The 14,963-nt window shown below is 36.9% G+C and overlaps 1 protein-coding gene across 8 annotated transcripts in view; it reads right to left on the minus strand.

The window, feature by feature from the left end:
- The window catches only part of VPS8 (VPS8 subunit of CORVET complex), a 251,146-nt gene that overhangs the window by 199,530 nt on the left and 36,653 nt on the right, over positions 1-14,963 (minus strand). For 6 of the 8 annotated variants that reach the window (XM_042902959.1, XM_042902965.1, XM_042902958.1 and 3 more), the window contains 8 exons: positions 14,506-14,630; positions 13,849-13,935; positions 11,263-11,330; positions 9,860-10,013; positions 9,703-9,762; positions 8,318-8,425; positions 4,622-4,702; positions 1,005-1,175 (listed from right to left, as the gene is read on the minus strand). In XM_042902959.1, the coding sequence (XP_042758893.1) occupies positions 1,005-1,175; positions 4,622-4,702; positions 8,318-8,425; positions 9,703-9,762; positions 9,860-10,013; positions 11,263-11,330; positions 13,849-13,935; positions 14,506-14,630 (854 nt within the window). Of the gene's footprint in view, positions 1-1,004; positions 1,176-4,621; positions 4,703-8,317; positions 8,426-9,702; positions 9,763-9,859; positions 10,014-11,180; positions 11,331-13,848; positions 13,936-14,505; positions 14,631-14,963 lie in introns of those variants that run through there. The other 2 variants (XM_042902964.1, XM_042902963.1) reach the window with 2 other exon arrangements.

The following is a 14,963-nucleotide window of genomic DNA, read 5'->3' on the forward strand; positions in this document are numbered from 1 at the left end:
TATATGGGAGAGTTAATCAGTGCCCACTAATCCATCTTGGCCAAAAGTACAAGTTCAAAGTCAAACACCATTTTTAATAACCATTCTAACACAAGAAAATACGTAAGTGTGGGATAATAATTAGTCTTTAGTGAACTCTACTGCATTACCATTTCTTAGTCTGGATTTTCTTGGTTTCTAAATTCTGAGGATGGAAGACCCTTTCACATATTTTTTAAACGCTGAAGTCCTAATATCTCAGCGAGATGTGACCAATGGCTGCATATCACACAGTAGATGCTCATTAAATATGAACATCATTACTTTTTTCTTCCAAGAAATTAACCAGGAAAGCCTCTAAATTTCCTGCTTAGAAATTATTGCTTTTGGAAACAAGAGATCACAATTCAAAGAAATTTAACTGTAAACTGCATGTGTAAAACTGCCTTTAGCAAAAGGCTATCATTGTGGTTGCTTAAAATACAGTAAAATTAACACTAAGATCATACTTCTGTGTCTTCCTTCTCTCTCGACTCCTACATTTCATATACCTGTTTCTAAAGAACCTTCTTTCCTCCTCTCAGAGCCATCTTTACCTTTTAGTTCCCACAGCCACCACATCTGCTAAAGCCTTTACCAATCACCCAAATATTTCCAAAGCCTCACAGGCTATTTGTCTCCAGTCATTCAGCCCTTAAATCTATCAGGCTTATTGCCACCATATTAAACTTCCTAAAATATTCTGCTTTTATAATTTCTTTCTCATAAATTTTCAATTTCATTTTATTATTTTAGTATAAAAGTTAAAATTCTTTGGTATTATATTAGTCACATTTTTTTAATAGAAGACAACAGGAATTACTGTTTTAGTTCACATCCCTGAAGACTCATAAACACACCCATATCCACTTCAATCTAGTAGCTTTTAAAGAAACACCTAACTAACTCCTCAGTTCCTATTTCTAAAATAAACAACAAAATACCAAGTTTATCAAAGCAGTACTAAGATAATGGATTGCCCTTACCAGTGCCTGGCTAACATTTCCTCCGGTGGCTAGGGATTTGAAATGGCTGCTGTTATAGACCAACTGAACTTCTGAGATCTCCACTGTTTCCAATTCCTCTTGAGTCTGCCGGTCGATCACATGCAACTTCTCCACGCTGTCCAAGAGCACAACTGTACGTGAGTTTATCCACTGCAAATCAAGCACACCACAAAACAAACGTGAGGCCCATCCCACATCATTCAAGACAAAAAGGAAGCCTGGTCACTCAGGTTAAATTACGTTGAGGATTTTATCCATTCAGTAACTTGATAACAAACAATCACAGCAAGAACTACTCTGGTGACAGTAGTGGCTACACTGTGGTGGGTGACAGTGCACAACACAGTATTGAGTCTGACAGTGTTAAAATGACTCCTAGTATTTAAAAAAGGTAACTAAGAGCTTTAACAGATATATTACAGGATATGTTAGTTTCAGTACAATTATAAGGTACACTGGCACAAACGACTTAAGGAAAATGACAAAATATGCATTTCTTGTGTTTCTGATATTAATTTTTAAAAAGGGCAAACAAACCTCCTAAACCTGGGTGGTCAAATGATTGTTAGCGTTTATATATGTTTTAAAACAGAAGCTGTTTAAAACATGTATTTCCTTTAAAACCTCCCTACCAATTATGGGAGAGTCCTTTGCTTTTCTATTTCTCTATGTTCCAAATTTTCTTTAATAAGTACTATTATAATTTTAGAATAACTTAATAATAATATTAAAAATCTTCTGAAGGATGCCATTTTGATAAATTTCTTGGGTTTTATATAAGATTTCTTATTTTCAAAATGATTTTTTTTTTTAAATTTCAATCCTTCCCCAGGAAATAAATGGAGTTTTAAAAGCTGCTCAACTAGAATTCTAAATAAGCCAGAATAGAGTGCTTCTCCTACACTCTCTCTGGCATTCATGTTGTTTTATTTATATGACCTATTCCATGTCATCAGAGATTATCTGCATAATGCCATATAAAAAAAAACAAGTTAAAGTGGATACATTTTAACATGCTGAAAATGCATTCTGTCACCGTATAGTGGCTACTGTAAGGGAAGGGTGTTTCTCTGTTTTGGTTTTCCCCCCAAAAATTCTCTCTCACAGAACAGGGAGTTTGATACTCAAGACTTTACAAAGAGCACTTACAAGGTGCTCTCTTCATTATTTTAAAAAACAAAGTATCATTTAGGAAAGACACATTATTAGCCTTATACAACCTTAGTGCTAGTTTTTATTTTATTTTTTTACAGGGAGAAAAATCTAACAGTCATACATTTTACAGAGAGATCATCAGTTTTGAAAAATATTTATCATCCTATTTTTTTTAAGGAGGGTATACATCTGTTCTTTATTTACCATTCCACTTATCAGTCAGAACCAGTGTTGCTATCTTCTTTGTTTGGATTTTTATAAAGATAGGCTCCTTTCACAAATACAAGCAAGATCATCATCTAGGTAATTCAAGTCAAAAATTACTTAGGTATCTTCACAGAACACAGGAAAAAAAGAATACCTGAATCCAGATTACCACTTATCTGTAAAATATCTTATTTGAATTTTTACAGACAGGTTTGGAACTCTTTGCAGTATCAAATATGAAAACAAATCACAGTAATAATTAATAGATTTGGCTAAGTTTTAGCCATGTTCACAATTCTGTTTTTTAAAATAAACTTTTTATTTTTACTACAGTTTTAGATTTACAGAAAAATTGAGGACAGTGCAGAGATTTCTCTTACGGTCCCGCACACAGTTTCCCCTACTATTAATTTCTTGTATCAGTACAGTTGCCAAAATCAATATTGATACATAGTTTTAACTGAGATCCATACTTCATTCAGAGTCGCTTCATTTTTATCTAATGTCCCTTTTCTGTCTCAGGCTCTCATTCAGGGAACTGCATTACATTTAGTTGTCACGTCTTCTTAGGCTCCTCTTGGCTATGACAGTTTTTTTTTTTTTTATACTTCCCTTGTTTTCGATAACTTTAACAGTTTTGTTTTGTTTTGTTTTGTTTTAGAGAGAGAGAGAGCACACAAACAGGGAAGAGGAGCAGAGGGAGAGAGAAACAATCTCAAGCAGGCTCCACACTCTGTGGAGCGGATGTGGGGCTCGATCCCACAACCCTGGGATCATAATCTGAGCCAAAATCAAGAGTTGGATGCTCAACCGAGCCACCCAGGTGCCCCAACTTTAACAGTTTTAAAGAGCACTGGTCAGGTATTTTTTAGAATGTAATTCATTCAGGATTTGTCTAGTGCTTTTCTCATGAGTAGACTCGAGCTATATAGGTTTTTGGAAAGAAGACCATAGAAATAAAGTGTCATTTTAATCACATCATATTAGATGCTTTCACAGGTCACCTGGTTAAAACAGAGAGAATGACAAAGAGTGTCAGCAGGCTTAGCAATTATTTCGAAGATTAGACCCTCACGACTGCAACTGCTGACATTGTTGTAAACAAGCCTTTTAATGGTAACTTGTAAAGCAATGCAGTTAGTGTCGCATCATGGGTAAGCCACAGGACAAATGAAAACACCTACTGCCTTCCTATTCAGAGAATGGCTACTTGTGGTCGAGGGAAAATTTTCCAGGGACAGAATTACACGCAGATTTTAGAAGTGCCATATCTCAAATATCTTAAACAGAAGTAATGATGAAGAATTCTAGGAAACTGTTAGATAATTCAACAGGGGCTCTGGTGATGACAAAGACACTGATTTCTTACATTCATGAGAAGAACTTGAACAAAATTACTTTATGAAATGAGTACGGAAAAAAGTATTATTTCTAAATTTATAGTCTATATGTGAGATGAAAAGCCAATGTGCAACTAAATTAATAAACTGTATATTATAAAGAAAAGGTCATTTCATCTATATCCTAAAAAGTAACATATCATCGAGTTAGGGGAGTAACACTTTTTAGCCATTTTATTAGAAAAATGAGGCACTGTCTCTTATCTAAGGTTGCCTATATTCATGCATATATAGAATATTTCACTGGATATTGACATGCCAAAAGGATTAATGATAGAAACCTAGAAATATTATAATTACACTACTTACAAAATGGACACACCATTTGAAAAAGAAAAGATAAAATTTGATACAAAAAAGACATACTCTCTTTTTTTAAACCAACAAGTTGCTCAGGAAGGACTGAGAGGTATCGTATAGAGAAAATTCTGCTAAGCTTTTAGCCACGAAAAAAGAATTACATAAACTCCTGAACCAATTAGGACAAGCCCAAAAGTACAAAAGTGTGTTTACCAAGAAAGCCAGGCAATGATCTTTAAGAAATCCACCCAAATTCTTCTGAACACCCCTTTGAACTAATCAGGACATCAGAGAAAACTTTTCCTAATCCTATCGGTGTTCAACAGGACATAAGGCTGAAAGGCAATTAAAAATATGATGGCATCACACCAAACTCAGACTCCATTCAGTATAAACAGAACTTCACTTCTGTCCATATTTTACATAATCCTAAAGGTCATGGTTCATGACAGAAATCCTGGTAGCTCAAATACACCACGGACTCAAAACAATGACATGAAATGAATGGGGCACATCAATGTGAATAATACTCACAGTGAAGTTGATGAGGTCATAGTAGAGGTGAAGATGCTTTTGCTTAGTAACATGTATTGCTCCAGACTCATCTCTCTTCACCTGATGATGAAATAAAAACACCTAAACACCAGCTGCTTTTTGAGGGACTTGTTTTTAGGTACTTAATTATACTCCACCTAGAAAATGATTTCCATTCACATTATGGATAAGCCCAGAAGTACTGGCAACTACAGAAACTATTACGCAAATGAAAAAAAACATTCACACCATGATCTGTAGTGAAATCCAAGGCATATGTGACAGTGGTCTAGTTGTCAGTACTTCATGTATTTTCACTCTACTATAATTCAGAACAAACTAACTTCATCCCATCAGTGACTGTACTTAGCTAGAGTTAAGCATAAAATGGGATTGACAACATGGTGTGATAGTCAAACAGGTCATTAAAAAAAAAACAAACAAGGAGGAGGCTGTGACAAAACTAGACTTTTCTGAAGTATGCTATTACAGCTGAAATAGACCCAAAATTTCCCAAGAGAAGCTCAAGTGTCAATATTTTATTTACGTGTGTGTACATACAGTCTCTAATCGTTAATCATCCTTATAATTTGCTTTCTCTACTTCTACTCCAAGGTGACAGAGCACTGAAAAAGAGACACAGTAGTAATCCAACCCTCCTGAAATGCATGACATCCCATCCAACCTGGGTTCTCTTACACTCTCCCATAGTAGTGTTGTAGATGTCTTCCTTTCCCTTTAAGCCCCAATGTCTCTTTGCTCCAATCACTTACAGTGTTGACCTCTCCAGACACCTTAACAACTGAGACCTCTTAATGCAGGCCCTTCATGTTCTCTCATCTTTGGTTCACTAAGTCACTTCCCCTGTAAGAAATGATACTCTAGCAGAAGGAGAATGTGTTTCAGCTCCACTATTATAGCTGTGTGACCAAGGGCCAATCACTTACTCTTTCTCGGTTTCCTCCTTTGAAAAATGAAAATAAGCACCAAATTGTTCCCTATTTGGCATATGCTGAAAGTGTTTCACAAACAAACAAAACATAATGCCAACGTTACCTATTCTCCTAAGATTCACTGGAGCCCTTGCTAAAGAAAATCCCTTCATTTCTATACACTCTAAATCCCACCCTCTCCATCACTGTTTAATATTACCCCTCCCTTGCTGGCATATTCATTCACACTCCCTTTAAAGGGCCCTTTTCCTTTTGCTATCCAACATGTTTCTGACTTTTCTATCTTCAAATTAAAAAACAAAAGCAAAAAGCCTTTCCTTGATTTGTTTCTTACAGACATTTAATCATTGTCTTTCCTCTTTTGGCTAAATGCAATGATTATGTGAATTTGTTCTCCTACACACCCATTTCTTTAACAAGGCTCTACACTGTGGCTTCCACAGTGATATTGATATTGATATTCATCCCATTGATATTCAGTCCTCTGAAAAGTTTCTAATCAAGAACATTTGCATATCCAGTGGTCTTATCTTCAGTCTTCCCCCTTGATCTTTCTTTAATAATGCTATTACCCTGAAACTGACATGGTCAAGAAACCTTTCCTGTCTCCTGTGTGACACCATACCATCTTACTTCCCCTTCTACCTCTGGGTGCCTTTATTGGTGCCTTTATTCTTTGACTTTTGTTTTTTTTTCCTTTCCCTTGTGAGTGCCCACCAAGGTTATGTATGCTCTGGCTTTTGATCTTCACAGCTTCAACTACATCTCTATTCTGAAATTCTCACTTGCACTGCAGACCTGGATTGCCATCTGCCTGGAGGACATTCCCTGAGAAAACACTTAAGAATCACACCTTCACTTCTATCTCAATACATTCAAATCCTCTGTAACCCTAACCTTTCAAATAGTTCATGCTTCTAAAATGCAAAGTCAGAATCACAATGTTTCATTCATGTCCTTCAGTTTCCAGATGCAGTAAGATAAGAAGCTTCATCTTTCCTTTAAAATGTCATCCCTAACTCTCACTGCAACCAAGCATCCTTGTCTAAAAACCTCACACCTGCTTTGACACAAGAACAAAACGCTCCATTTCCCCGCTACCACCTATAATCTATTCTTTCTCCTACTTCTACATTGATCTTCCTAAAATACCACTTTAATCACATCTTTATCTCTTTAATTACCTAAGAACCTGTGACAACTCCTCATTACCAATCTAGGCCAATTATGTAAACTAGATCAGGGGGTCACCAAACTTTTTCTGTAAAAGGCCACGTAATAAATATTCTAGGTTCTGTGGACTATACAGTCCTGTAACAACTGCTCATTCCTGCCACTGTAGTGTGAAAGCTGCCACAAATAATACATAATCAAATGGGCATGACTGTGTTCCAATAAAACTTTATTTAAAAAACAAGCAGTTGGCCAGATTTGGTACACAGGCTTTTGTTTGCCACACCGAATAAAAATCTACACCATATATTCAACTTTATTTTCCACAGGTTTCTCACTCTCATTAAACATTTATTAAGCATCGACTACATATAGGCACTGTCCTCATTGCTGGAATCCTTAGACTTATGGAGCTTTCACTCTAATGATGAAGAAAAATATTAGACATGTAATTTTAAAAGTGCTGAATATTACCAAAGGAGAACACAGAAGGTCTTATGGGTGTATGTAGCAGGGAACAGTTCAGGAAGTCATGGAAGACAATGTTAATCATTATTTAGGTAGGATAAAGCGGAAGAGAGCACAGAGCTTCCCTGGCAGAGGTGAGAGCATATGCAAAGACACCAAGGCTAGCACCTGGTTAGAAAGCTCTGCCAGAGCCACAGCTAAAAGAAATGTCAGTGGTTTAGGCTAGGGAAGCAGCCATGGGGGAGTTAAAAAAAAAAAAAAAAAGGGGGGGGAATAAATTCAGGAGATGTTGGAGACAGAGTCAAAAGGAAGCACTGAAGAAGCCGAAATGAAAGGAGAAAGGGAAGTGAAAGGCAACCCCTGGGTTTCTAGCTGGAGAAACTAGGTGAACAGTTGTGTCCTTGCTTCACTGAGCTAGGAAACCCAAGAAGAGATTATGTAGACATTCTTACCTCTATAACTTCAGATCATCTTATTTCTCCCAATATGCATATCCACCCCTCCTGTGATATTGGCCATATATCCTTCATAGAGTCTTACAGGGCCTACCCAGTCCATACAAATCTCTCCATACTCTGAACTTACATCAACTTTTAGTTCTCATCACATAGCTGAATCCTTAAACATAGTGGTCTCCCTAGTAGTAATGAGCATACTGGTTTTGTCTCTCCAACAATACTTGAAGTTATGTGAAAGAAGAAATGTTTGAGACTTCCTTCAACTGTGTCTATGTCCATCAGTGTAGAGAGCACAGAACGTGACCAACGATACCTGTTGTCTAATAAATACAGCATATGTAGATAGGTAAGCCTTTAATAGACACATGAACATTCATATATTTATACATACACATAAACCATTATTTGTTGGTCAAAGGAGTTGGAACTGAGGAATACACCATGAAGGGGCACGGAGCTGAGGTGATCAGTTGTTTTCCGTGTTAGTCACTAAAGCCCTAAATTAAAATAAATGATCACTCTCTCTCCAAAGAATTATAATAGCATATTTCTTTGACACAATCAATATTAAATCACTGGTAAATCAGGAAAAAATATTATGATAAAAGACTTTTTAACAAATCTAGTATCATATCAGGATTTACCAACAGAAAATGAACAACATCTCCTCTGCAGAAGGCAAGCATGGGATTCACGTAATTATGCACTGCCACAAAGTGCCAGGCCAGCAACGGAACACTGGAAGGATCCATCTAAGTGAAGAGAAGGCAAAAAAAAACCAAAAAAACAACAAACCATCACAGTTAACAGACAGCAAGAAAAAGAGAAAATTAATTAAAAACAGCATCTGACTACTGTTCCTTGATAAAACATCTGCCAATTTCTCATTACAATTCCAGTGAAGCAGGAACTGACTGGGAGGTGTCATGAGGGTACTTTCTGGGTTGATGCTAATCTTGACAGAGGTTTGGGCTACAAAAGTATATACATTTGTTAAGGTTCAGCAAATGTATATTCAAGATGTATGCATTTCATTGCAAGTAAATTCTACACCAAAGGAGAAACAAATATTCAACTCTAGCTAAACATAATAATGCATGTTGCATATTTAGGCAAAAGAGTGTTTACTTCTGCAATTTAGTTGGAAATACATTTAAAATAAGTGGTGGGTGGACAGAGAGATGGCTAAATATATAATAAAGTAAGCTATTAATAACAGAATTTAGATAGTAGGTATACAGGTGTTCAATGTAAAATTCTGTTTCTTTTTTTGAAAATGTTAACATTGGTAAAAACGATAAAAGACATATAGGAAGATGCAAACACATACCACCATGATAAACCTCACTTAGCCAGGGAAGCTTAGGTTTCTTAGGTTTAAGAAATGTTAACGACAATCTAAGCTAGCTGCACCATCTGAAAGAGCAGATCTGCTTCCCCAGGGACCCAGAGATACACAAGAGTACCAACAAACAAACAGAAGAGTGATCTCCCTCAGTATCGGCACTGCGTTTGCAATTAGTCTTGGCTCTGTACCATCGTTCTCCATCTCATCCTATCAATACCTCTCCTCACATATACACTGGAAGATCACAAATCTCTGAAAACAACCAAGCAGGAAAAGAAAAGGAAACTGGGGTATGCATAATCGATTCTGGGAAGTATCATCCCCCAAAGTAAAATACTAGGCAGAAGCCAAAGAAAGCACAAGTAGTAGCAATTTATGCTAGATCTTATGATGGGGTGTTCTCTATCTGTAGTTCAGTAGCAAAGCAGCAGCTGTTTATGAGAGAACAACTTAAAACAATAAAGGTAGAAAATTAAAAGTCTCATGATCCCAGAACACCGCTCTAGTCACCAGTTTATGCTGCTTTGGTCACATGAAGGTTAAGTCCAGACAAATGATCTTTGGAGCAGTGACTTCCATTCTACCTCATTTTCTAACAATCTCACAGAATTCACCACATACAAGTCATTTTCCCCCTCCTGGATTGGTCTTTTTGCTAATAAGATGGAGAGGTTTACTCACCCGTCCATAGGGAAAAGTCATCCACACTTTCAAGGATGGTTTCAATCCAATAACCAGTATCTTTAGAAGAAAAATGTATTTTTAATGTTTATAATTTTCTATTTTGGGTATTCAAAGCCTCTAAAAGTTATGAGTTTCACCTTCTAAATACACTGACCTTTGTTAACGATGCCATGGCCAATAAGGAAAACTGTGTGATGGGATGATCTTTCAACTCGGGCTTAGAATGAAGAGGCTCAATACAGCAAACTTCACCCTTGGAACCACTGAACAGACACCTAGATTCACACGTTCTCACTCCCATCACTCTCCTGCAAATGTAACCAAAACATTCAGAATTGATTTAGTAATGAGATTCAAGACACTACCATCTCAAGCATGGACTATTATAGTAGCCTCCTAACTCCTATTCTTGCCTCCAACAATCTAACTCCATAAGACAGCAACACAATCTCTGTAATGTAGAAGTCAGATTTATCACTCTTCTCCTAAAAACAGCCCAATGCCTGGCCACTGTACATAAAATAAAATCCAAACTCTTTACAATTTTTTAAAAGTTCCTATATGATCTGGCTCCTAACTTCACTGCTCTCCCACTACTGCCAAAGTCACGCTCCAGCCACAACTGCCTTCTTCCCATTGTTCTAGCAAGCCAAATTTGTGCTTGCTTCAAGCCTTTGTGCTCAAACATCCCTCTGCCTAGAACACTTCTTTGCATTTGTTGACCAGATTATCATTCAGGTCTTTACTCAAGTGTCACCTTCCTGAATTATCTTCAGGTGCACTCCAGCAAGCTGACTGGTCTTATTCTCTTCACAGCACTCATAACTATCTGAACTTACCTCATTTATGTGTTCATTTATTGTCTGTATCCCTACCCCAGCCCCAACTAGAAAGTAAGTTCTATCAGAGGAGCAACCTTGTCTGGTTCACAGCTGCAAGTCTGGTTCCTAGAACAATGTCCACCCATAGGAGATGCTCAACAAATATTAGCAGAATTAACAGTACTTTGTAAGCAATTACCTTGTGCTTAGCAGTGTTAGAAAGTATAAGAAATATAAGAAACATAATCCTTACTCTGAAAACTTATGGAAACACAGTACACATTGAATTTTATGTTCTACTTATTTTTTAAAACTCTGCCTTATAATTATTCTCCCATGTATCCAAACAGTCTGTACTCTTAAAGAGAAATAGGGCAATTGGAAGGTAATAAAAACCTTTCTACACCTGTCTGTTAGGGTTATAATCACCTAGACCTGAAGCCTAAACCAAAATTAGTGACATACTCCAGAATTATGGTTCCCAAGCCTAACAGCTCATATGAATTCCTTGGGGAAGAGTTCAGCATCCCAACTCAGACCTACTGAGATAGAATTTTGGGACACCAGGCCTGGAGCTCCAAATGTTCTATATGCCTCCCAGGTCACGATAATATACAGACATAACCTATTTTCAATCACATGGGTTTTCCAGACCTCTTCATGTTTAACTTCAAGTCATTAAACCAGAGTTAGTCTCTTGATTTCATTTCTCAACAAATGTCCATTAGTCTCTTACTTAAATGTCAATTCAAAAACAGAGCCTCCGCTGTCATTGCAAATTGCAAGAGTTGGATCATCTGTAAACTAAACAGAGAAGAAATTAATTTCTTACAGATTTTTCAACAACCAGTCAAGTATCAAAAAGGTAAGGGAAAAAATTTTCACATTTTAAAAATCTAAAAACAAACATATTCAATAGCATTTGAAATCACCTAAACTTGATTTAGCTCACCATCCTAAATATTCAGAATAAAAATGACTCACTATCTTCAAAAAACTGAGGCTTTAAAAAAGTAAAACCACCTTCGATCAGGATAAAAGAAAAATAAAAACTATGACTCATATAAGCCCTAAAGTTTTCCACTTGGTTTCTTAATGTTAACTTTTTCTAACATGCTATTAAACTGAATAGGATACACTGGATACATTTGCAGTTGTCTAGTTTCCAAGAACAAAGACACAGTGAAAGATATTTGCTATCTTTGGGAAATAAATTTGAATATGTCTTCTATATAACTGAAGAATTAACCCATTTAAAATAGTTGAACTTTTTATGTAACTCTACCAAAAATGTGCTTCCACCTGATCTTTGACAGGGTATACCTCAGTTATTATTACCTACTCTGGAAAACCCAAAATAACGAATAATGTTCACAATGACAGACTTAAGGGCTTATGAGGTATGGTAAATATGAATGCTGTATGATACAAAAGTGAGTAACCTGAGTCATTTATAGTGACTAGTCTCCCTAACCCCATAGGTTGGTAAGCCATCCCAAAGCGCATGTCTTCATCCTCTTAGTCAGGGACAGTTGAGGTACCGGAGGCTACTATAAAATTATTTTTCCTCAACCCCACACACAACCATAACAAAGAAGACCCACACCTGTGCTCTCAACTCTCCTAGCTGAGCAACTGCCAGAGTGGGAGGTATATACCTGGAATGTAGGAAAAGCAGTTGAACTTGCAGTTTTATTAGTCTTCTACTTATATGTATGTGTTTTGTAATGTACTTAAATATTAGTACAGTAGTACATTCATAATATTTCTTAAAAAAAAAATATATATATATATATATAAAGGATGTAATCCCAAATTGTTATTGATGGTACACAGGGTTAAGTTTGGAGAACAATGAGTAAGAGTACTAAAGCACACATGGCCGTTGCCAATCCAAGACCCAGGAAGTATTCAACCATATACATCACTTGCTACTTCTTACTGCAATGTCCAATCTCAAGCAAAACAATGGCTACTACTTCTATGCTTTTAAGTTTATTTTGAGAGACGGGGGTGGGGAGAACACGTGTGCACCCACGTGTGTGAATGGGACAGGGAAAGAGAGGGAGAGAAAGAATCCCAAGCAGGCTCCATGTTGTCAGCACAGAGCGTGATGTGGGACTCAATCTTACAAATTGTGAGATCATGACCTGAGCTGAAATCAAGAGTTGGATGCTCAACCAACTGAGCCACCCAGGTACCCCTGACTTCTATGCTTTTCACCTCGGCTGTATTCCTCTCTTTCCTGTCGGCCTTTATCTCTTCTGTTTCCTATTGTTTCTCTCAAGGATTTTGCTTTTTGCTGTAAATGGACTATCCTTTTACAAACACCACCAATTAGTTATTCCTTCAAGCAAACATTTATTGAGCAGCTACCATGCATAACACAAAAATAAATGAGAAACAGATTCTAGTTTCAAAAATCTTCATCTATTAAAGGATGTAAGACATAAAAACAAACAACTATAACATTTTAGAAGTTGGCACATACCATAGGAAAGGAGGTCAAGAAAAATTGCCATGATGTTCAGAAAGAGGAGAAATTCTACTTTTACTGGTCTGGTTGTTTTCGTTGTTACTAAATGCTTCAATGCTGCTCTGTCACAAAAGACTTTTATGTAACTACCCTAGATGCAGACACATAAACTCCAGATGCTTACAGACTTTAAAAAGCATATGTATGGATAAGAGAGGTCTGCTCAGCTAAGCAACCAAATGTGTACATGATTAAAATCTAGAAGATCTGATTTTAGACTTCCCTAGTTACAGTCCTTTACCTTTTATGCTTCTGAACATGGGCTTGACAGCATACAAAATCCAAAGTTCACATTGTATTTATAAATGAAATCTGTTACCTAGGTTGGTTTATTTTTTTCAGATTGTAAGGAGAAAGCCAAGATGCAAATCTTAATGCTTTTCCCTTAGAGGCCTGAAAGAAAATAAACCAACAGATGCATTTTTAAACATAACGTGAACCTTGGTTCTTTCACAGTTGGTGCCTTGAATCTCGGGTAATTCTCAACCAAGTGTCACAGAGCAACGCTGGTGGGTAAAAAGACCTTTTTAAATCTCCCCATGGTTTTCAGAAGGGTAATGCCTGTCTACTGACAACCTGTGGTCCAGGATCACATCAATGTTCTCTTTCTGCTACTCATCTATACAATAGGCTAGCCCATCTTCAGTTCTAATCTGGAAAACATCCCATTGGGCTAGTAAAAAAAAACTTCATTTTCAAGGATTCTGTTTATAAAGAAATGTGCTTAAAGATGCATTCAAAAGCATAATAACTCAAATGATCAGACAAAGTAAGCAAAGATATTACCTTAATATGCAATATTGCTGTTCCTGGAGGATGAGCATCTGTTATTGATCTTAGAAGTTTTCCACTGGCCAAATCCCACATCGTGATCTACAAGACAACTAAATGCTTCAAAAACCAATTTATTGCTCTTTTTTGGACTTAAGTATCCTGCCTTCTGGCTGAAATAATCCATCCCTGGTCTATAAACATGCAGGCAAAGAACTATGAAGTTGAAACATAATTGAAGATTGCAGATCCATTAAAGCACAGGGCCTTTGTTCTGTCTTCATCTTCCCTTCATCCTGCCCAACCTACTTTTCCCTTCAGATTTCAAATATTGCTCTTATACTGAGACAAGTAAAAAACTTCTTTAATGAGTCAATCTCTTTAGCAATGGTAAACCTTATAGGAAAGGCTTACTGCCAAACTAACTAGTGATGTAGAAGTCAGAAGATGAGAAAGGCCAAACCTTACTGCTAGTTTCATAAGTAGAAAGCAATACCCAAAGAGCTATCCAGTAACACAGCGATGAGAAGACAGAAAGCAGAATATAGTGTATTTAAAAAGCAGCAACAACTATCTACACTACTCTAAGGGAGTAAATTTTGGTGTCACAGTCAGGTTGGTTTATAAAAGCTATTTACTTGTAAATATGGATAAAATAAAGTTCACGTTTACCTGTCCCTTAGCAAAGCCACAGAGAAGTCTTGAGCAGTCGTTGTTGATACTGAGGGCAGAGATGGCTCCATACTGACCTCCAACACTAGTGTTCCCCAGACAGAGTCGCAAAGCTTGATTCTGATCTAAAAAACAACATATAAAATCAGGTGAAAGAAATGAAGAGTGAAAAAAGTATAGTATTAGCTTGTTTTTAAAGACTTGGGAGGTAGCAACAATCACAAGAACCGTATGATGAAGCTACATTCATTTTAATGTATTTACTGAGTGTCTACTAGATGCTGGGCATTGAGTTAGACACTAAGAATGAAGAAAAGGGGAGCCTGGATGGCTCAGTCGGTTAAGCATCCGACTTCGGCTCAAGTCATGATCTCGCAGTTTGTGAGTTCGAGCACCATGTTGGGCTCTGTGCTGACAGCTCAGAGCCTGGAGCCTGCTTCAGATTCTGTGTCTCTCCA

The sequence above is a fragment of the Panthera leo genome, chromosome C2 (assembly GCF_018350215.1).
Source record: "Panthera leo isolate Ple1 chromosome C2, P.leo_Ple1_pat1.1, whole genome shotgun sequence".
In the NCBI taxonomy this organism is placed as follows: domain Eukaryota; kingdom Metazoa; phylum Chordata; class Mammalia; order Carnivora; family Felidae; genus Panthera; species Panthera leo.